This window comes from Asterias rubens, chromosome 9, assembly GCF_902459465.1.
Source record: "Asterias rubens chromosome 9, eAstRub1.3, whole genome shotgun sequence".
NCBI classification, from domain to species: Eukaryota; Metazoa; Echinodermata; class Asteroidea; order Forcipulatida; family Asteriidae; genus Asterias; species Asterias rubens.
The window spans coordinates 18112076-18133231 of record NC_047070.1 but is presented as its reverse complement, the minus strand read 5'-3'; the positions used below and the strand labels follow the sequence as shown (position 1 = coordinate 18133231).

The 21156-nt window shown below is 39.0% G+C and overlaps 1 protein-coding gene across 1 annotated transcript in view; it reads left to right on the top strand.

Annotated features, from left to right (window-relative positions):
- Positions 1-21156, top strand: part of LOC117294637 (fibrocystin-L-like) — a 59612-nt gene that overhangs the window by 18030 nt on the left and 20426 nt on the right. Inside the window, exons 10-39 of the mRNA XM_033777137.1 lie at positions 2150-2254; positions 3772-3904; positions 4444-4663; positions 5034-5125; positions 5516-5675; positions 6314-6452; positions 6692-6829; positions 6948-7105; positions 7572-7820; positions 8283-8410; positions 8790-8956; positions 9252-9542; positions 9878-10029; positions 10430-10552; positions 10720-10828; positions 11192-11401; positions 11977-12042; positions 12478-12617; positions 12969-13122; positions 13611-13794; positions 14201-14439; positions 14732-14917; positions 15405-15581; positions 15908-16064; positions 16637-17703; positions 18203-18451; positions 18794-19109; positions 19652-19802; positions 20250-20406; positions 20658-20867. Of these exons, the coding sequence (XP_033633028.1) occupies positions 2150-2254; positions 3772-3904; positions 4444-4663; positions 5034-5125; positions 5516-5675; positions 6314-6452; positions 6692-6829; positions 6948-7105; positions 7572-7820; positions 8283-8410; positions 8790-8956; positions 9252-9542; positions 9878-10029; positions 10430-10552; positions 10720-10828; positions 11192-11401; positions 11977-12042; positions 12478-12617; positions 12969-13122; positions 13611-13794; positions 14201-14439; positions 14732-14917; positions 15405-15581; positions 15908-16064; positions 16637-17703; positions 18203-18451; positions 18794-19109; positions 19652-19802; positions 20250-20406; positions 20658-20867 (6027 nt within the window). The remainder of the gene's footprint in view (positions 1-2149; positions 2255-3771; positions 3905-4443; positions 4664-5033; positions 5126-5515; positions 5676-6313; positions 6453-6691; positions 6830-6947; positions 7106-7571; positions 7821-8282; positions 8411-8789; positions 8957-9251; positions 9543-9877; positions 10030-10429; positions 10553-10719; positions 10829-11191; positions 11402-11976; positions 12043-12477; positions 12618-12968; positions 13123-13610; positions 13795-14200; positions 14440-14731; positions 14918-15404; positions 15582-15907; positions 16065-16636; positions 17704-18202; positions 18452-18793; positions 19110-19651; positions 19803-20249; positions 20407-20657; positions 20868-21156) is intronic.

The following is a 21156-nucleotide window of genomic DNA, read 5'->3' as shown; positions in this document are numbered from 1 at the left end:
GAAAGAGGGCACACCTCAAAATTTGTTCAGCTGTTCAGTGCTTGAATTTGGGGCATAGGGTCAGGGTGTCTACAAGACATAGAGTTGGTGGTTCAAATGTTAACTGGAACGGAATTACATGACGAATTCAATGTAAGAAACATTACTCAGATTGTGTATTCCAATTACAGATATTCTTCCTTCCTGGATATAACCTGCCACCTCAACATTTTGGCAGTATCTCGAAAATCACTTTAAGTCTTTTTTTTTTACAAATGTCATCATTCAACGGTTATTTTTATTGTTACAGTGTACATTTGTAGAGCATTAAAAAGAATCATCAGTAAAAAAAAAAAAAAAAAAGTTTATGCTGTATTCTGTAAATAAAACCCTGTTGACTGTTCCTCTATTTCCTAACCATTTTAAAGCCAAGTTATAAACAAAGTATTGTAAGTAAAACATAGTTCTATGGTAATAGTAACTGTCAAAATGCACCGCATTTGATCGGCTGGCGACCATAACGGCATTGCTGTTCTTTACTCTCCTACTGTGTTCATATCTCCAGCTTCAGGCACCTATCCACTAAGTCAACACATCACTATATATATACGTTAATACTTAGTGCACACAAACTAGTGCTAAAAGGTAACAGTTATAGTCAATTGTTTTGTAACAGGAGGTACTTGAGTAGGCTAATCAATAAGTCTTAAGAATCAGACAGGGCATCCCTAGGCTCCAAGATGCCATGATAATTGATTTTTGTCTTAGCGTTTCCTTTCTCTTTCTGTTCACTTCTTGATGTGAATTGATTTGTTGGTGACAAGTGATTCTTTTAAGTACGTTTGGAATTCACTTGATAGAGTGCTGCAGCGGGCAGAGTGCTTCTGTTTTGTCACACATTGAAAATTAGTTGATATACAACGTTGGTATAAAAAAAAACATTGATTCTACATATTCTTTAAAGGGAACTTGTAGATGGAAAGTTATAAATTTGTTGTTGTCATTAAAGATTGAAAGGCTGAATTAAAATGTAAGAACATGCTTCAAATATAGGCTGTTTCTATGGAACAAGCACTAAGATATAAGATTTATTTGCCTGTTGGGTTATACTTCAATAATCAACATAATTGAAAGGTACATGCATTTATCAGTTAAAATCGAAAATAAACTTGAGGTGTTATCGGTTATTCATTTCTAAAACACAATACAAACACAATATCATGCCTGAATTTTAATGAAGGTTGTTTCGGTCTTACATAAGACCAGTTTTTGTTAACTGCATTCTTTTGAATTTGATCATGTGCGATCACATTCACATAGAATTTGTTGTCCGGTAATTTAAGGATCAATTATTTCCTTGAAAAAATGTCCAAGTTTCAGAAAGACATGCCTGTCACAACTGAAACACCCACAATGAACAAGTGAGGCAGAATTGAGACCTCACCTTGTACTCTTTGTGTCTCTTTGATAGTGGCAAGGATGTACTATTGGAGAACCGATGGGTGGTTTATTGTTAGAAGTGAAGACAGGATCATTGGACACAAAGTGTAGCCTTCATGGCAAATGTGCTGTGGCGATCCCATAACATGCCCAACAACACAAGAAAATTACTTCCTCTTATTTTTTGTCTTCAAGATGCTGTTTTGTTTACAGGGTATTTAACTGATAATAATGCCTGACTACCAGGGTTAAATTTCAAATCCCAAGGCACTTTTTCACAGAGTTGCTTAGTATCTAAAATATGCTAAGCGCCAGACGAACAAAAACTGCAAAGTAAGGCATAATTGATTCCTGGGGAAAACTTATTTATAATAGATGTTTAATTTACATCAGGGGAAACATCATTTGAGTTTAGCATATTCAGAAAAATAAGTTATTATACTAACTATTATAATTGTATTTTTTAATGATTCTTTTAATGAGTATTAATTTAAACTTTATCCTCCACCTATAACACTGTAATATTTATTTATTCAGGATGTAATTATTACATTTATTACACTTGGTTCTTAAAATAATTTGCGTGGATATTCAATAATGATAGGCATGGTATTTTGGGGAAATCAATAAGTACAAAAGTATTCAAATACTAGATGGCTATTTGCATTTGCAAATGACCACTTTAATATGAGACACTCATTTTTCACTTCCCAATTTTGTCCACCTGTAGATGTTTTGGATGTTGAACCCAAAGTCGGTAGCACGCAAGGAGGTACGATTTTGACCATCACCGGCCAGTTCTTTGACGAGTCTGCCACCATTGTACGTGTTGGAGGTAAGAATTCACCGATCCCCCTTTAATTAGTTTGAACTTTTATTAAAAGTCAAGAATTTATTTGAACTGCGTTCTGTAAGAGGCTGTAAAGTCTCTAAAATGTATTTGTGGTGATGCAGATAACTGGCAGATAGTCTGTAAACCTCCTGAATTGCAACATCTGGGGGGTCTGTAACTAGAATATAGGGAGAACCCAGGCCTGCAAGCCATTTTCATGAATTTGTTTATCTGTAAAATCTCATCCCTTTAAAATATTTATACAATCCTTTCAAATCAAGTCTGCAACCGTTCCTGCAAAGAGACTCTCAAAGCCAAGGTCAAGGTCTGATTTTAATTGCTGCCCATGAGGTTAAAAGGTTGTCAGTCTTTTCTGTTTCTGTCAAGTATCCACTTGTGGTCATTACTTATGAAACATCAACCTTATTGTGTTGTAAATTTACTACAGTTGTTTTTATTGTCCTTCTCTATTGCATTTAAACCAACCAAAACCGTTGATCGGTATCAGTCATCATATTTGTTGATACCTCGCCATAGTAACGAGACAATGTACATTATCTGGAGTTCACCGCGCATATTTGAATGACCAGCATTTTTCTCAACAATATCTTTTTAACTCATGCATAGCATTGCCCATTGTTGATTCTGTATAACTGCAAACTGTCCCCATTTTTATACATATAGAAGTTTTGTTAGTAATACAGCAGGTAAAAATCAATATAACAGGAAAGTGAATTATCCATATGTTGGTAGGCTACCATTGTGTTTACACTTGTTGATACGTCGCCTAGGTAAAGGGACAATAAAAAGTACATTGACAACTTCTCAATTGTTGATGATAGAATACCCATATCTCACTTTCAAGGACTAATTAATAAAAGGCATTTATAATACTCATTGACACTGGAACTCAATTATTTTATCCTTGAAAGAAAGAATTTATTTTCTTTTTTTCAATGTTAAATATTGTTGGTATTGCGTTTGTGACAACAAAAACTTGTTTTGTGTGTTTTCTATTCAGTGGGTTACAAGTGTTGCTTCCGCTTGTCAGCATTTTGTTTTTTGGTTGAATAAATTTGAAATACAAATTGCTTAATATTTTTATTTACCCATTAGCCGATGTGTATTAAACACGGGATAATCAGCACATGCCCGATTTCTATGAAAACAAACTCCACATGTGAATCACAAAGATTTGGCTTTCAGTCCCTACCTGAGTGCGTGGGTTTTCCCTAGAATAATTCTCTAGGGTTTTTCTTTCACAGCTGAAACTGCCTTCATTGTCTTTTTTCCTTGAGGTTTTTGGCTAGTACAGTGACTAAGTTTACTAATAAATGAAATAAAATAAACTGTATTTTTACATTAAACTCTATGTAAACCATTATTCACTATTTTCCCTGAAATGAATTTCTAGAATGGATGGTTGAATGTATATCATTTTTAAACTAGAAGAAAGGAATTAATTTACTCTTCCAAAACTGACTTCCTGCACTGACTCATGCCTTTATATCTTTACATAGGTGTCCCTTGTGAGATTTTCAACATTAGCTCTACAGCGATACTTTGCGTGACTGGAGCAGCCCCCTCTACCAAGGCACTCTTCCCTGGAGAGAGGGGCTTGCTGTATGAGGTCTGGAAGGACTCTGCAGTATCGTAAGTTACTCATTTCTTACCAAGGCGTGTTGTAACCGAGCTGTTAAGAGCACCAGACTCAGAACTCATGATTTTATTTTAAAGTTCTTTCTCCAAAATATGATATTCATATTAAGTGAACAGAACTATATTGTATGGTATTTATTTAAGACACTGTTGATGAGTTTCTATGTCTGTTTTGCGTTTACTGCAAATAATTTCCTAAGTGTCAAGGATCTATGTTTGAGTTACATAATACAGACATTAAATACAGTCCGGGATATAAATGGGTACTTGCTATTGGAGAGGTTGAAACGGCAGCCACGGCAGCCGTTGCTATATACTCCCCAGGAATGTTATTGGCTCAATGTCCGGGGCACTTATGCAAAGCATATTGATATGTTATTGTAAAATGTGCTATATAAGAACTAGTTATTATTAGTAGTACTATTACTATTACTGGTAAAAGTTAAAGAGAATCAGAAGGTGCAGCTTTGACTTTCAAAAGTTCCTTTCATTCGCTCATCCCTCACATTAATTCCCTCATCATTTTTTAACAGGGTCGCTGATGCAGAGTGGGACACAAATGCCACTGACTACAACCACACCTTTGTGCTAGATGGTAGCTCCCCGGCCCAGCACCTCTTTGGTGAAGAAGACAACTTCATCTCTCGTCTCACCGGTTTCTTTGTTCCGCCTCGCACGGGAGAGTACGAGTTCTTAGTTCGGGGTGACGACGTCGGAGAGTTGTGGGGTTCTTTACTAGGGCCTTCTAATCTGGTAGGCAAATTTCCTCTCATGGAATGGGTTGCTCTCTTTGATGTGTGTTTGATTTGATGAACTGTTTTTATTTGAGAAAAGTAGTTTACATGGATAACCGTTGAGTAATCTCCAATTGAAAGAAGTGATGATTCTGTGCTATCCCCTCCCCCCCCCCCATAAGATGAGGGATCATGTCACTTACACCACCATGAATCTGTATAGGTGAAACAAGAACTGCACTCAAGAGGCGTTTCTACAGCCAAAGATCCAGTCAAAACCCAAAGGCTGAATACACCTGTATTACATCACTCCATATTCCTAATAACAATATTTTTTTATCATAGAATGCATTCACTCATACTATTTAATCTTGATCTTCTTTTGGTAGACAAAGATTGCCTACCATGATAGCTACACTCCAAATTGGCGCTCAAAAAACAGCCAGGTCTCAGAGAGAATAAACCTCATTGGAAATCAAAGGTATGAGATGGTTTCTTTAAAGTTTTACACAGGGTGGTAACCATCAACTTTGCATCCCCCACCCCCAAAAATAATAATAATAGTAATTATAATCTTTGAATGCATTTGTAGACCTCATTTTGTCTTTAAACAGGCATAATATTTTTCCTACTTAAGTCTGTTGTTCTAAAAAAAAAAAATGCTGCCTCATCTAGAAATTAAATTTTCACAGGTTAGTTTTATTGTATAAATCTACATTTATATGGGCTTACGAAGTTCCTAAAACTAAAGGTATAATTTCCCTTAATGCCATTGTTTTGGGGTTTGTGCTGGCACATATTATTATAGAAACACTTTATACCAATCTGGATTCAATTAATTTTTTTGATTATTTTTTCATTCGATAATAAGCTACTACTTTGAAGTTCGTCACCGAGAGTATACCGGGGGAGACTCCATCGAAGTGGGCGTGGTGTTTTATGATGTGCCACTTAACCATGCAAATACAACTGACGCAACCAATGAGGTGCAAGACATTGTCACATCGTCCACCGTTGAGCTCGAGCAGCAGGTATGCTCAACCCTGATTGGTCAAAAGCTTATTGATATTATTATTATTGGTTAAATAAAATACATCGAAGCCCAAGAGTAGAATTGTGTTTAAAAGACATAAGTCATAAACATTAAAAGTGTTCACACAAAAATAAATTTATAATGATTATGTACAATATATTATGCAAAAAGGAAAAGTTTTCCTAGAAATGGGCTGATCTCCTATCTTTATCGTTTAGGGTGTCATGAACGAGCTGTTTAGAGTACCAATTTCAAATTCTGATGGTTAAGTCATTGGAGTGTGGGATCAAATCCTGGTCATGAAACTTGTGTCTGAAGCAAGATGCTTATCTATTCTTGCTTCTCTTCCTGCGAGGGTAGAGGTTGACAATGTGTTTGAAAAAGCCTTTAGATTACAACGACAGCCCAGGGCTGTATACTCCCCAGGGATCTGAGAAAGATTTAAAAGGAAATATGGCCCATAAACGTGACCAGGGCACTAATGTAAAGCTCATTGGTGCGTTAGTGTAAATTGGCAATACATTAACTAGTTATTCTTATTTTTCTAATTATTATCTTGTTAGCATGAATCTCCTAACATCCAACAAAGATTCATGTTTGAATTCTTTTTGTTTCCTTCCCGCCTTATTTTCCTAGACTCTGACTGTAGAGGGTGCTACATATGAGACCCAGGAGATCTATGTTGAGATGCCTTCCTGCCCGACAGCGAGCAATGTCAGCGATGAATGCGACACTAGTGGACACTACACATTGCAGTTCTATGATTATGTGACAGGTTTGTCGACAAAGATTACATTCACTTACACTTTCCTTGTGCCACTTTTTGGGGGTAGTTAACCAACAAATCAGTGTATTAACTAAAGTATTGAACTTGGCTAATAGCTCAGCTGGTTAATCCAGGTCATTGGTTCAAGTCCCACTCCTGTCAATTTTTTTTTCCAGCCCCAAATAAAAATAAAAATTACCTACACAGTTTCCCTTGTGGCTTATTATTTGATGTATCTTTTTCTTTAGGTAACATCAATCTGACGGCCTCTGCAGAAGAGTTGCAGTCTGCACTGAATCTAGCAACGGGCTCAGAAGATGTGACAGTCACCAAGACGGATGAGGGACTCTCGGCTACATACCTCGTTGTATTTCACATTCCAGAAGGTAAAACATAAATGGAAGGGCGAACATTTTTCATAAGATTGAGTGGTACCTGTGTCTGATATTTATTGATAACTCGCCATGCAATATACCTGATTGGGCTTTTTGTGGTTATTTCCAGAGAATCTTCCATTGCTCTTGGTCAGTCTTGGTGACCCAGACCATGTAGTGACCATCACAAGAGTAAGCTCCTTTGCTCCAATCTCCCTAAGCAGTTTCCGTCTGGTCTATGATGACATCATGTCATCTGAATTGTCATCAGACTCGACAGCCGAAGAGGTAATTACGTTATGAAACGAGACACAATATAAACAATAAGTTCCACACAAATGTGATTCAGTCGGTATTTGGTAATCCTACAGAGGGTACTGTCAACAGGTTTTTCTTTGTACAGTCTTGTATAGCCATTTTATCATTTTGTTTTTGTAACGCCCGTTTTGTAATTGGTTTTTCCAACCATGTGAAATAATAAATGAAATGAAAGAGTGGTGGAACCTCGCCTTGATAAAAAGTATCTTTCAAAATATCTACAATGCCAGTTGTGCACTTAGTATTCACCTTTGTAGGGAGGTTGGACAACTACAGAAGTGATAAGTAGGGTTTGAAACTTTGCATCATGGGAATACAACCAAAGTGTAGGGTTATCTATCAATCCACCACCACTACTCACAAGAGATTCATGCCCATTGTCACACCGCGAATCTCACTTACAGATAACTTCATAAATGTTGTTTGTTTACGCCAGATGCAAAGTGCTCTCTTGGACATGTTCAGCGTCAAGTGCAGCACAGTTGGCAGCGTCAGCGGAAAGTATGTTCAGGACTATGAAGGGGAATCCACAGGTATTGTAGACGGTGAGGTCATCAAAGATGAAGAACCATACTGTGACCGTTGGTCGGTCAAGAACCCTTTTCAGATCTTCTTTGCTGACCGAACATTGAAACCTGGAACATCGAAGACAGTGGATCCTTATGATGTTAGATACAATCCACAGGTTGGTAAATGAATGCTATTTAAACTTTTGTAATGCGTTTATTAATCATAGGCCCAAACCTCAAGGTTTTGAAAAATTAGAAACACTTCTGCCGTCGACGGCATTCGACAAAATGACAATACTTTGACATCATGCTTGGGATGTTGCTTTGTCATACCTCCATGCTGCAACAAACGGCTATACAAAACGGACCTCCTACATAATGATGATCTTGTTTGAACTCAATTTCCTTATGACTGAAAACAAGTAAATGAAATTTAGCTATCACTCATTGCAGTTTTTGTTTAAGTCCGTCTTTTCGAATGTTGTCTGTCCTAGAATACGTTTACCACTCTCATAAGATATTTTTTACTTCTCTTTAAAGCTTTGCTTTGGTCGTCCTGGCCCAATTAGGAATGTTGTCTGTCTTAAAGTATGTTTACCTCACTAATAAGATATTTTTACTTTTCTCTTAATCCTTAGCTTTGCTTTGGTCACCGTGGCCCAATTAAGAACTTCATCCAATTCAAAATCCTTTGGTATGATGAAGAATTGAATGAACGGAACAATTGGCAGACAGCCACCGATTCGGATTTAGTGGCTTCGGAAGAGTAAGTAGGAATTTTTAAGTGTCAAGGATCTATGTTTCAGTATATAAAACACATATTAAATATCATCCAGGGGTACAAATGGGTACCTGCGAGAGTAGAGGTTGTGTCATATCCTATATGCTTTCTTTAGACAAACATGATTTAGTTTGTGTATGGCCTAATATGCTTGGCATATTAATAGAGTTTCAGTTGAGTTATTTCGAAGCTTGCACATAAGAACATAGATTTGTTAACCAAGGTTGTTGAAGTCTTTTTAGTGTTTGTGTAATCACTTGCACCCATTCTACTTTCATGTACAACAGGTGGGTATCAAATACAATAACAGCAGAGATTTTCAAATGAACTTATATTGTATCTTTGTCGTTGTGTGATCTTTTAGCTGGACTTACACTTGTGTGGACTTTGAAGCCCTGGTAAAAACAACCTGGGTGTTTTCTCGAGCTGCTAGCGGCACGCCACTTATGATTGAAAGAATCCGACTCTTCAGGGACGAAGGACAAGATTTCTACATTGACAATCTCTTCATCGGGAGTAATAAACCTGAATGTAAGTTTCATTTAAATTTCTTCTTGTTGTGAAGCTAAGGACTCTCAGAAAAAGAGAGAATTTTGATCTATGTACTTCAGCCAAGAATACCAAGATAGGAGAGGACAAAGAAGAAAGTTTCACTTTTAGAAAACTCCTGAGAAATAATCCAGTGAAAAAAACCTGCAGTGCAAGAGGTCAACATACGGCTGGCTAATGGCTATATAGCAAGTTTACCTTATCCGACTTTTTCAAAGTCATTGAAAATCTTAAAAGCAGCGAAGTTAACAGACCACACTTTATGTTTTTCACACAGATGTACGTGAGCAACCTGCTGCAAGACCTAACGGAATATTCGTCACAGACGCTGCAGTCACCAAGCAGGTCTACAGCTTTGGTATCCTCCTAACGCCAGCACAGTGCGGCTATGACTTCCCACTCATTGGTATTGTGGGAGCCACCAGCCAGGTGAACGATAGTGAGAGCATGGTGTATGAGAGCGCTTCATGGCCAAACGACGTTTCTATCTCTGTCACCCGCACGGTGAGCGCTACGCCACCAATCGGCGGAACGTTTGACATCAGCATGGATGGCCAAGTGTTTGAAGGTGAGAAATAGTCAGAAGCTCCGGATTGGCGTCTACAGCTATTGCTACAGCTTTTGCAAACGGTGTTGCCAAGAGATCCTATACCTCAATGCATGATGGTGCAGTAGCCCTAGCTTTAGTCGGCAATTTTGACTCGGCCTCGGTTCATGCTAGGTGGATTTTGCAAATGAAGCAATCTTGATTTAGGTCTTCACAATTCACTGCTGTGGTTGCTGTGCTTTTAGAAAACCTGTGTCTTGCACATATTCAAACAATTGGATTCATACAATGCAATATTTTGTGGCTATAAATTGTACACACAAATTGCATATTTATATGATCTTTCTGGTCTACAGTTTCTGCCCAGGCCACTGCTGACAAACTGAAAGAACTTCTGCAAGCCAACCTGGACATCGGTTCACTGGATGTCTTCAGGGAAGGAACGTGTGCCGGCTTCTCTTGGGAAGTAGAGTGGACATCTAAAGGAGGACGACAACCACTGATGGAGGTAGGTTTTGCCAGGGCACAGTTCCATGGTACTGCATACTTTAAAATTGTGCACTTATAGATGTTGAACAGGATCAGTGGAGCTACTTCGACAAACATGCCAAATTTTTCCAATGTGACAAACTGAGATTTGTCTCACTTTCAAAACTATTTCAATTTGATCAGAAAAAGAGATTTGTAGTATCTAACAATTGAATACCCAATTAAGTACCCGGATATCAATTTTTCCTAAATTTGTTTAAACCCACACAATTGGACATTAAATCAAATGCAAGGTTCTGTGTAGTTCTAGATGGGATTTAAACTTGGGTCCATTGGGGTGGAAGGCAGGCAAAGATTACACTAGCCCAACCTGATGCCAATAACGATATTTGTATTGTATCTTGTGTGTTTGGTTACAGGTTAATGGTAGCAGATTAACGGGCAACGAAGTGAGTGTCAACAGTGAACGTCACGCTGAGGGTCAGCTGTTCATGGGTCCCATCCCTGGTGAATTCCTTAGAGTCCCACACAGTGCACCCCAGGTAATTTACTGCATCAGTCAAAATCCTTCAACTCCCCAGACAGCATTAGTATCCCATTACAAAATTCTACTGTTGACTTGGAAAGATATTCATGATTTGTTTTTGTCCCAGTGTGTAAAGACATCATATGAATGGCATTTTCCAAACTATTTATGTCTTTATAACAGGTGGAGGTTATCGTTAACTCAATCCCATCAAGCTGCTCTGGGGGTCAATGCACTTTTGAGTACAGCAATGATGTCACACCCAAAGGACTCTCATCAACTCCATCAACCGGTAAGTCGAGATTTGTCAGAAGGCCTGTCCGAATATAAAGCAAAAATAACTGGAAGAATTACAATATACTGGAAGTATGATGCAAAGCCCACCTAAAAGAACAATTTTAAACACCATGCATTTATTGGAACTTTTACTTAGATCCTGATTAGTTTTTGCTTTGCAAATATGTTTTTAAAGCACCCAACAATGTGTTTGTTTAGTATGTACATTTCTTTGAGTTAATACAATTAACATTTTGAAGGAATTGATCATTGTTAATTGAACTACTTGCTCCTTGAGTTTTATAAAAGCAGTTTTTATTATGAAATTAATTTACAAAATTATAGAATCTCTAATGCTTTGACTCTCTTAAATCACAAGGTTCTGCCACCAACAGCACCATCATTACTCTCACTGGTTCCGGGTTCAGCGCCAACTCTGTTGAGAATAACGTCACCATCAATGACGTAGTGTGTGATGTTACGTCTTCTAACGAGACGTCAATCTCATGTTCAGTTGGCGAGTCTGTTGTAGGCGTGTTTGATGTCTTGGTAGAAGTGGAGGGAAAAGGTTTTGCAGAGTACCCTAATGGTGAGTCTTTCCTGAAATTCAGTTCACTAACGCTATCATTTGCCCAGCCTGGAAACACTTTTTTTTTATGACCTGCAAAAGGTCATGTGTGGCTGAAGGGTCCTGTAGCAAGATTTGTGCTTCATTGTGTTATCTCCCTGTTAGTATTGCATATAGACTGTCCATTGGAAAGCAATACTTAGTGAAGTAATAGGTGAAGTAGAACCATAATCATAGTCAAATCCTGGAACTTTAACCCTCTCATTTATTTCTGCGCCTTGGAACACCCAGCAGGGTGGATACGTGCACATGACAAGTCTTATTATTAATTTTATTGTTATTAGTGATACATTAATCATGTTTTCACATTAATTGTCAATTTGTTTCCTTTGCAAATATCGACCCCAAAAATACAGGTCACAATAGCACCCTCAAGAGTCCAGTTTCCTATTATGAAAACTGGGTGGCCTATTTTTCTGAAGGGATTTAAACCGTTCGCTATCAGCTTGTTGGCACGTGAACAAGTTTAGCAAGATATGATTATTGATATTTCACTTTTTCAAAATCAATGTGTTGATTTCATTTTATTTCTGCAGGACCATTGACTTTCCAATATGAAATGGGAGTTACTGATATCAGCCCAACTGTGGGTAGCGAAGCAGGTAAGACACAGATTTTTAAAAAGTAACACAATAACAACAAATTCTGCTGTCCTTCTTTCAATCTTGGATCCATCCCTTCCTCATTGTCAAACTTGTTCATAATACAAAAAATTTGATGTTTTTTCATTAAGTATTTCTTAAGGGAAAATATATTTAGCTGCTGCAAACTGCAACCAAAAGGACCTATGGTATAAACAGTTAATGGCGTGACATTCGACCCTAGTAGAGTCTTTCTTGAAGGTTGCCATTAAGCCTTTGAGAAAGACTCTGCTAGGGTTGATAGGTCAGGCTATAAGTATTTTTTGCAAGTATCTCTCATGTAAAATAGTTGGCTGCTAATTATTTTTCAGTAAGTCATAACCCCTAAAGAAACTCTAAGAGAAAAAGAGGATTTTGTATTTCACAGTAGATTTATTTTGAACTTTTGTTTTCCAGGTGGCACCAAAGTAAACATCACAGGATATGGGTTTAGTGAGGATATTTCCAATGTCAACGTCACAGTTGGAGGTTTGCCATGCCTCATTAAGGAATCATCATATGACCTGATCAAGTGCGTCATTTCATTGGATACTCAGGTTGGTGTCTTGTTATTGAGGGTTGTATACATTTTTCTACAACTTGGACATAAAAGAACCAATAACACTTATCAAGGAAGAGTAGGGGTTAGCCCCTGTGTTTCTGGCTCACATGGCAATCACTCTTATTTACAGATTTCCTCAGGCTTGCAAGCAACAGTGATTAAGTTCACTTATGAGGCATCCTTGGTTTCATTACCAGAAGTACATGTATGTAATAATAAAAGCACTGTGATTATATAGCAGCTAGACTCTTTTTATCCATGAAGCCTTGCATTGACTGAGAAATAAAACTATGATAACAATAAAAATTTCCCAGCTGAATCAAGTAATCCTTTTTTTTTTTTGAAGACAACATCTCGTCGCAGGAGACGTTCAGCCATCACAGTAGACCTGGTCATTGTGGTGAATGATAACTCAATCACGGAGGAAGATTCCTTCAGTTTTGACCCCTCGCTGACCCCGACAATCACTGCTATCAGTCAAAATGTCTCCAGCGTTCATGGTAAGTTAGAAATTGTTATCTTTTTTCTAAACTGTAATGCAATCAAGTTAAACGAGTTGTCTGTCAAAAGCAATTCAATGGAAAACAAGACCAAAACAGGCCACCAGTGGCATTTACATGTATTTTATTTTGTACTGACATCTTTCTTCCCAATTAATAACATCAAACAGGGGTTACAATTAAACAAAATGTGGCGAGGTATGTTCTGCAAACAACTTTATTTAGAAAACCCTGTATCTCAGTTTCAACTTATATCTCTTGGTGTTTCTACTCTCACAAATTTTGAACCAAAAGTTGTAACACCATTCAAGCATATATTGTTCTCTTTACAAATAAATGATTTATTTTACATGACCGAGTCAACAAACGACCAGTTGTATTTGTTCTCATCACATTTGATTTCCCCTGTCTAAATATTTATCTGAACTTCTGCTTTCATCATATCTAGTCTCCCTTTGAAGACAATAATCCCCCATGACTATTTTCAGGTGGAGACCTTCTAGTTATCTCTGGTAGTGGTTTTGGAGACAGCGGTGCTGAGATCCAAATAGGGAGTGCAGTGTGTGAGGTCGAAGTTCAAACAGATACTGAGATCAATTGCACCATACCAGCCAATTCTCCAGGTGTTTACTACATTGAGTTGACGGTTATCGACCAAGGCTTCGCTTCTGTGTATGTCAATTATTATGTTAATAAGAATTGAGTTTTAATAAAGGCAAACAAATATTAAGAATTGATTTGAATATTGTGCACTTGGCCCCAATGTCATGCAGTGGATGCTTGTTATTTGCTTTGTTAACACAAGTTTAAACCACATTCATTCTTTTAAGTATTTTTCCTTCCCTTGCTGTTTTGCTTGGTTTTCGGGAGCTATGATATTTTGTCTACTTAAGTCCAATTTCCGATTTGTTCGTCTTTGATAATCAGTAAAAGGTAATTAAAATAGCCCAACAAAAATATTAAACCATTATCCTTATGAAGAACTAAGTCAGCCCTTGTGCTAAAAAGAATAATTTTCCCAAGGAGCGAATTACATGCTTGTATGACTTAAATACTTGTTTTTGATTCTATTATCTAGTGGAATCCAATTCAAATATGAGCTTGAAGTGAGCGGAATGTTTCCCGACCAAGGCTCGTTCCAAGGAGGCACAGTGGTCACTCTCACTGGGGTTGGCTTTGGCTCCAATGCTAGTGAAGTCGCCGTCAGTATGGACGACTTCGCATGTGATGTTACCTCGGTGGCGGACGACGAGATCATATGCGAAACCACCACTTCGGAGCGGGTTCACCATGTGGATAACTTTGGAAAGCACGAGTGTAAGTTTTTACAAGCCAATATTCAACCTTATTTTACAAATTGGAGTAAAATATACACAAGAAAATAGCTGAAGTTGCAAGCTGCTTACCAACCAAAAGGGCATGTGGTATAAATGCAAACAAATAGTTAATGGTCTGAAGTTTTGACCCTAGCAGAGTTTTTATTTTGCTAATGGCAACACAACACACGTATATTGGAGTAAAAGAAATTTAAAGAGAGAGAGGCAGAAAGCGCACAGCAAAGCAAAGGTTGAATGACATAATAGATCTCTCTATTTTGCTCTCATTTCAGTGTATGGTCTTGGCTACAAGTGGAACCCAAATGTCTTGACTGTAAAAGCTGGTGACATAGTGGTCTGGCAGTGGGCTGTCCAGAAGCATGTGTCTGGTATTGGATACGCCGTCATGCAGACAGCCAACAGTGATGCTGTGAACTACGATGGCCAAGGATTCATCAGTGGTGCACGCTCAACAGAAGGTGAGGGCTGATCTAAATCCTTTGGGAGAAATATAATCTTAATCCCATGTGGATTAGTACAGGACCTGAAAACGGAGAAGGCTGAATAAAAAAACATTCCAGCTGTTTTAAGTAGCTTTTCATTTGTATGAATTAGCTGTTCATTCGCATGAATTAGCTGTTCATTCACCAAACTAGTTGTTCATTCACATGATATACTAAGATTTGTTTCCATCTATAGACCTTATAACCTCTGGTTACAAAGAGAGTGACCTTTTTTATTCAAATGGGAAGGTTTAGCATTTTATTTTTCAAATCCTGATTGGCCCTTGAGAGTATATTGACATTCTCCTTTTGCATGATGTCTCATAAATCAGTTTAGAATCGATAGATCGGTTAAATGCTAAGTTGAAGTCATGGCTTTTTTCCGTTAATGTAGGATCGCAGATGTACAACCCTAATTCACTTGTTTTAAACTCGCCTTGAAATTGTGTTCTTGATTGTGAAGGTATCTTTGCCTACAAGTTCTCCGCCCCTGGTACCTACTACTACTCTAGTGGACCTGTCGATGAAGATGGTCAGCTCTATATGAAGGGAACCATCAAAGTGGAAGAACCAACATCTTCCACCCACAAACTCGTCGTTGAAGTCGCTGGATTTGAAGCTCTGCATGACACTATGTCAGGTAGGATTGTTATTGGTCTTCTTTTCACCTTTATTCTCCCGCTCCAGTCAATTTCTCTTTGTTCAAAAATCCAAACCATTTTTCACAAATGAAAGCGCTATTTTTGCTTTTTGTAAATTTTACATGTATAATTTCTTGTAAACAATTTGTGTTCATCTTCATTGATATGCTCATCTTCATTGATATGCTCTGTGTAAACAATAACTTTTCACTTTATTTCAGACTAATAAAAACAAATGTAACAATATAAAATAAAAGATAAATGAAACATGGAAATTGAAACATTTTGTTGACATTAATTTGTTGGGGATCTTGATAAATAACAGTTGTTTCAGAACCAGCAGCATCAGGAAGTTGTCCTGGCGACGCCTCAGTTCACTCATCATGCACCGTTCCAAAGGCTGTTGAGGAGGACGACTCCAGTTTCTATTACGCCTACTGGATTTGCAGCACCCCGATTATTACAGACATCAGCCCCAATGGGTAAGATAGCATTCTTGCAAAAGCATCTGTTAGGATTATTTTCCACCAGGGCAGCAGTGTGGATCTGAGAATAAACAATTAATAGCAGTAAACTTGCGGGTACAACCATGTTATAATTCTCTTGGCTCTGACTGTTGGCTCTGACTGTTGGCTCTGAAAGGTTTTTGTCTTGACTTTTCGAACAGTATACTCTGCTTGTCTTCAGGAGAAAGCGTGTGCAGAGCCCAGAGACCACAGAGCTGCTTAAACCAAACACAATTATGCTTTATTGGGATAAAAAGGTGACCAGCCCCCCAAAATGTCACATGTACAATTTTTTACTGGTATCCTGCTGCGTTTTGCTTAGCAGAAAATTTTTAAACAATAATTATTCCTGCTTCAGCAGCTCTATGAAAGTGGCCCATGCATAACACCCAGGCATGGTGGTGTAAGAGACCCAATTTTATCATAGTTGCCTTTCATGGTGCTTCCATTCATAATGAATTCTGATTCTTGTTTTTTTGAAGAGGAAGGAGTTCAGAATATTTTCATTTTGCTGGCAGTGATTGTAATGGATGTTTTCATCTTTACAGGGGTACACCAGACCAAGTTATCAATATCACAGGATCAGGATTCAGTGATGTAGCATGTGAGAATCAGATCAGCATCGGAGAGTACTCCTGTGTCACTCAGACGAGCACCAACGTCTCCCTGACGTGTCTGATCGATACGGAAGACACCATGTCTGTCGGAGTGCCTCAGGCCGTCTCTGTGGTCGTCAAGAACAGAGGGCTCGCCTTGAACAAGATCTCAGTGCCATCCAAGCTCGGGTTTACTTTGAAACCACAGATTGACGCCCTGTCTACCCATGAGGGGTCGCTAAGCGGTGGGACTGACATCACCATCACTGGGGATGGTTTAGCAGCCAGCTCACCGGAGGAAGTATCTGTGTGGATCGGGAACAGCGGTTGCCTCGTCCAGTCGGTATCCTATAAGGAGGTGGTGTGTAGTACGACGGCTTCTAATCCAGCATTTGCTGAGCTTACCCTACAGATTAACTCAGTATGGGCAGACTGCAAGGGTAACTGTAGCTTCAGGTTCTCCGATGGCTTGACCCCGCAGGTCGATGACGTCTCTCCGGACACCGTTTCTGGAACCAGCACCTCACTCATCATCCTTGGTTCAGGATTCGTCAACGACACAATGACCATCAATGTCACGGTTGGCGGAATAGAATGTGAAGTCACTTACGCCTGGGACGATGAGATCAACTGTGATGTCAGTTATGTCCCAGTCGGCGACCAGGTTGTGATCGTTAATATCCCCGGTCGAGGTAATGCTTTCTTTAATACCAGCAACACTGTCTTCAGCTCAAATGACATAGACAGTGTAACACCAAGTACTGGCAGCACAGAAGGAGGCCAGGTCATCACTATCCTTGGTAACGGTTTCGTTGATGGGGACACGACTGTCTCTGTTGGTGGAGCTGCTTGCAACATCCAGAGCGTGACACTCTCTCAGATTGTTTGCGCGACGCCAGCTCATTCTGCTGGAACGGTTGACCTTGTCGTGTCCTCCAATGGGGAAGAGTACCCAACCCAAGATTATGATTACTCGTCGGCAGTTACACCAACAATAACTTCAGTCACACCTGCTAATGGTAAGTCTGTTTACTTTCTTATTTGTCTTTGTTGAGTCTAAATTATTTTACATTGCATTACAAACTGCGATCGTGCTGACTTTTTCGTCTTGTTAATTCTCTGATTTGCTCCATTGAAGAAAGAACAGAATAATTCATCCTTTTCATCTTAACCAACTCACGGCTGTTATTTTCATGCAATTCCTCTTCCAAACAGTTGACCCTAAACATTTAATTACGCCATGAACAAGCTAGCAGTGCTGCTTACTGCCCCAGTCATATTAACTGCCCGTACATTAAGTTTAATGACCCATGTAGTGACAATGAAAGCACACTCACTCAAAAAGGATGTATAGTTTCCCATTTTTTGAAATTCTTGCATGAAGTTTTCCTGAAATGGTGGAAGCATTTTTACAAGTTTTTTTTATACAAGCTCTGTTAAGTTATTATGAAGCACCCATGCCAAGCATCTTGGAATTCTTCAAAGTGAAATCAACCTGTCTCTCTCTCTTCACTGCAGGTGCAACCGGCGACAGCATAACAATCAGTGGCTCTAGTTTCAGCACTAACACAGCCGAGGTTTCCGTCACGATCGACAACGTCGCTTGCACGATCACCAGTGCAGCAGTAGACTCAATTGAATGTGATGTTGGTGCCCACTCCGCCGGTACCTATCCAGTGGTGGTGTACATCGAAGACAAAGGGTTGTCTGCTGATGATGCAGAGTTTGAGTACGAGTTGAGAGTAGACTCGGTTTCTCCAATTGAAGGTGAGTTGGTGGTTTTTTTTGTTTAGGTAAATAGGACATACTCTTTGATCCTCTTCTCTAGCACTGGTGATACTGTTTCGCAGGGTTTATCAAACGATGGAAATGCCATCATTTCAATGTACCTCCTAAGATCTGACAAGAGCCGATTTGGTCTCAACGTTCTGAAAAGTATTGCAAAATATACTGTTTGAAACGTCGAGACTATACTTTTCAGAGCCAACACTCCTCCAAAGAGAATTTTACATATGGTTAATACATGTACATCCGCAAATTTGCTATGTTAAGTTAATTCTTATCTTAATCAGCTCTAGAATTGATTATTTGATTAAAATTATTATCCAGGGAGTTTTGGTGGTGGGAGAGTGCTGACAATAGATGGAGCTGGCTATGACGACACAGCGGTTGTCCTAGTCTGCAATAACACCTGTCCAATCACTAATTCTTCATCGTCTTTCATCGAGTGCGATGTACCGGCCAACTCGGGTAGCGGTGACGTTCTCTGTGATGTCGTGGTCACTCTCTCCAGTGGTGCAACGGTCACCAAGTCAGACAGCTTCACCTACAAGACGAATCTTACACCAGTCATTGACTCCGTTGAGCCACGTCGTGGTGGTACAGCCGGAGGAACCACGCTTAACATCACTGGATCAGGATTTGAGTAAGTTATAATTGAAATTAGAAAAGTGATTCAAAAATATACTGAGGAACCTTTTGCAAAGTCAACCTCTGCTGCACCATTTGTTTGGTAAATAAGCTACTTCATAAGTTGGTGGTAGGAGTGTGCTGACAAGTAGACTGCATGAAGCCTTTTTCAGGCATCTGAAAACACACAACTCTATGCAACAAGGGTTTTCTTTCACTATTTTCTCGCAATTTGGATGACCAAAAAGAAATTTGTACAGTTTTGTTATTTTATGTACATGTTTGGATACACCAAGTAAGGGTACTGGTCTCTGACATTTACCTAAACATACCCTGCCTTTGAACAAGCGTATAGTAGCTCATGACTTGAGAATGACCCAATCAATTCAAGACTCAGGTTCGAACTTGATCTAAATGACTCAAGACTCATGCCAAGACTGTCAATGTTTTGTGGAAACAAGTGTAAATTGAATTGAATTGAAAAGACTATAGTACAACTCGTCCACTAAGTTTCTTGAAAAACAATTCTTAATGTCCATGTTTATTTGTCTTCATTAGGTCATCTGGGAACATTGTATCAATCGGTGGATCAGAATGCACCATTCAATCTGAATCAACGACAGAGATTATCTGTCAGACAGGACCTCGTAGCCCACCAGAGATGCTTAAAGTCAGAGTTGAAGTTGGCGATAATGGAATTGCTACACAGGTAAGCTGAGCGAGGTTAAAGCATGGTTGCTTCTTTATTTTGTTAAACAGTTGCGCTAAGCAGGTGGTTGGGTTGGCATAATGGTGTCTTTCTCCCACAGCACCTCTAGGTCCCTGGTTCAAATCCCACCGGGGCACTCTGTGGATTGCGTTTTAATCCCCACCTGACTACATGGGTTTTCCTCTGGAATAATTCTTCCTCCCACATCTAAAACTATCCACTTCTCTCCACTGGGTTCTTGGGTTATGGTGATTAAGTTCACTTTTCTGAGAATCCTCGGCTTCACAACCAGATTAATTAATAAATAAATAAATAAGCAAAAATTGAAACATCACCCAACTGAAGACTTTTTATTTTACAATAATGCTTGGAAGTTATTCATATGGGCTAGATTTTTTCAGTATAGTTTATCTCTATTATGTCATTCTCACTTCATTCTGACCTCAGGACAATGCAGACTTCTACTACATCGATGTGTGGTCCTCCAGATATACCTGGGGTAACCAGGACCCGCCAATAGAGGGCGACTTTGTCATTGTTCCAGCAGGACAAACTTTACTTCTGGACGTCACCACCCCGATCCTGAAGATGCTTCTCATCCAAGGTAGGAATCTTTGCAACCCACCTCCCATGAACGCCAAGCTTGCAACAGCCAATCTCTATCATACAAACATTGGTTAAGCGCCTACGATTATGAACTGCACAAATCAAGAAGTTGTGATTTAGTAACTAGATAATAGTACTCCTTCTAGTCATTGTGAAATAGTCGGCTAGCTTGGTATGTTTCAACCCACAACCTTGTGATTGCAAGTCCTGCAGTCTAACCTCATGATGTTGTTGTTGTGTTTATTTCAGGCGGTACGCTGATGTTTGACGAGGCAGACATTGAACTCCATGCTGAGAACATCCTCATCGTTGATGGAGGTGCCCTCCAAGTCGGTACGGAGGAGGAACCCTTCCAGCATGAGGCTACCATTATGATGCATGGCCATGTACGCTCTCAGGAACTGCCGCTGTTTGGAGCCAAAACCCTGGCTGTCAGGAACGGTACTCTTGACCTTCATGGTGAGTCAGTCAAAGGAATTAGTTTTTACTGTCATTCATTTTTGGAGTATTTACCAATCTATGACCCTACCTTTAACTAAAAATATTTATAATACATTGTAGTCAATGCACAAATCCTTTAATCAGTTATCAAGGTATTTGGTAGAATGTGCTGAAAGACGTACATGTAGTGGGTCATTCTAGCTGGTGACTTTGGTTTAATTTAAAACACAGTGGAATGTATTTGAAAAAGATCAGAAAATATTTGGTTAGTATCAAAAAGGCAACCTTTAAGAGGACACAAAGTCTC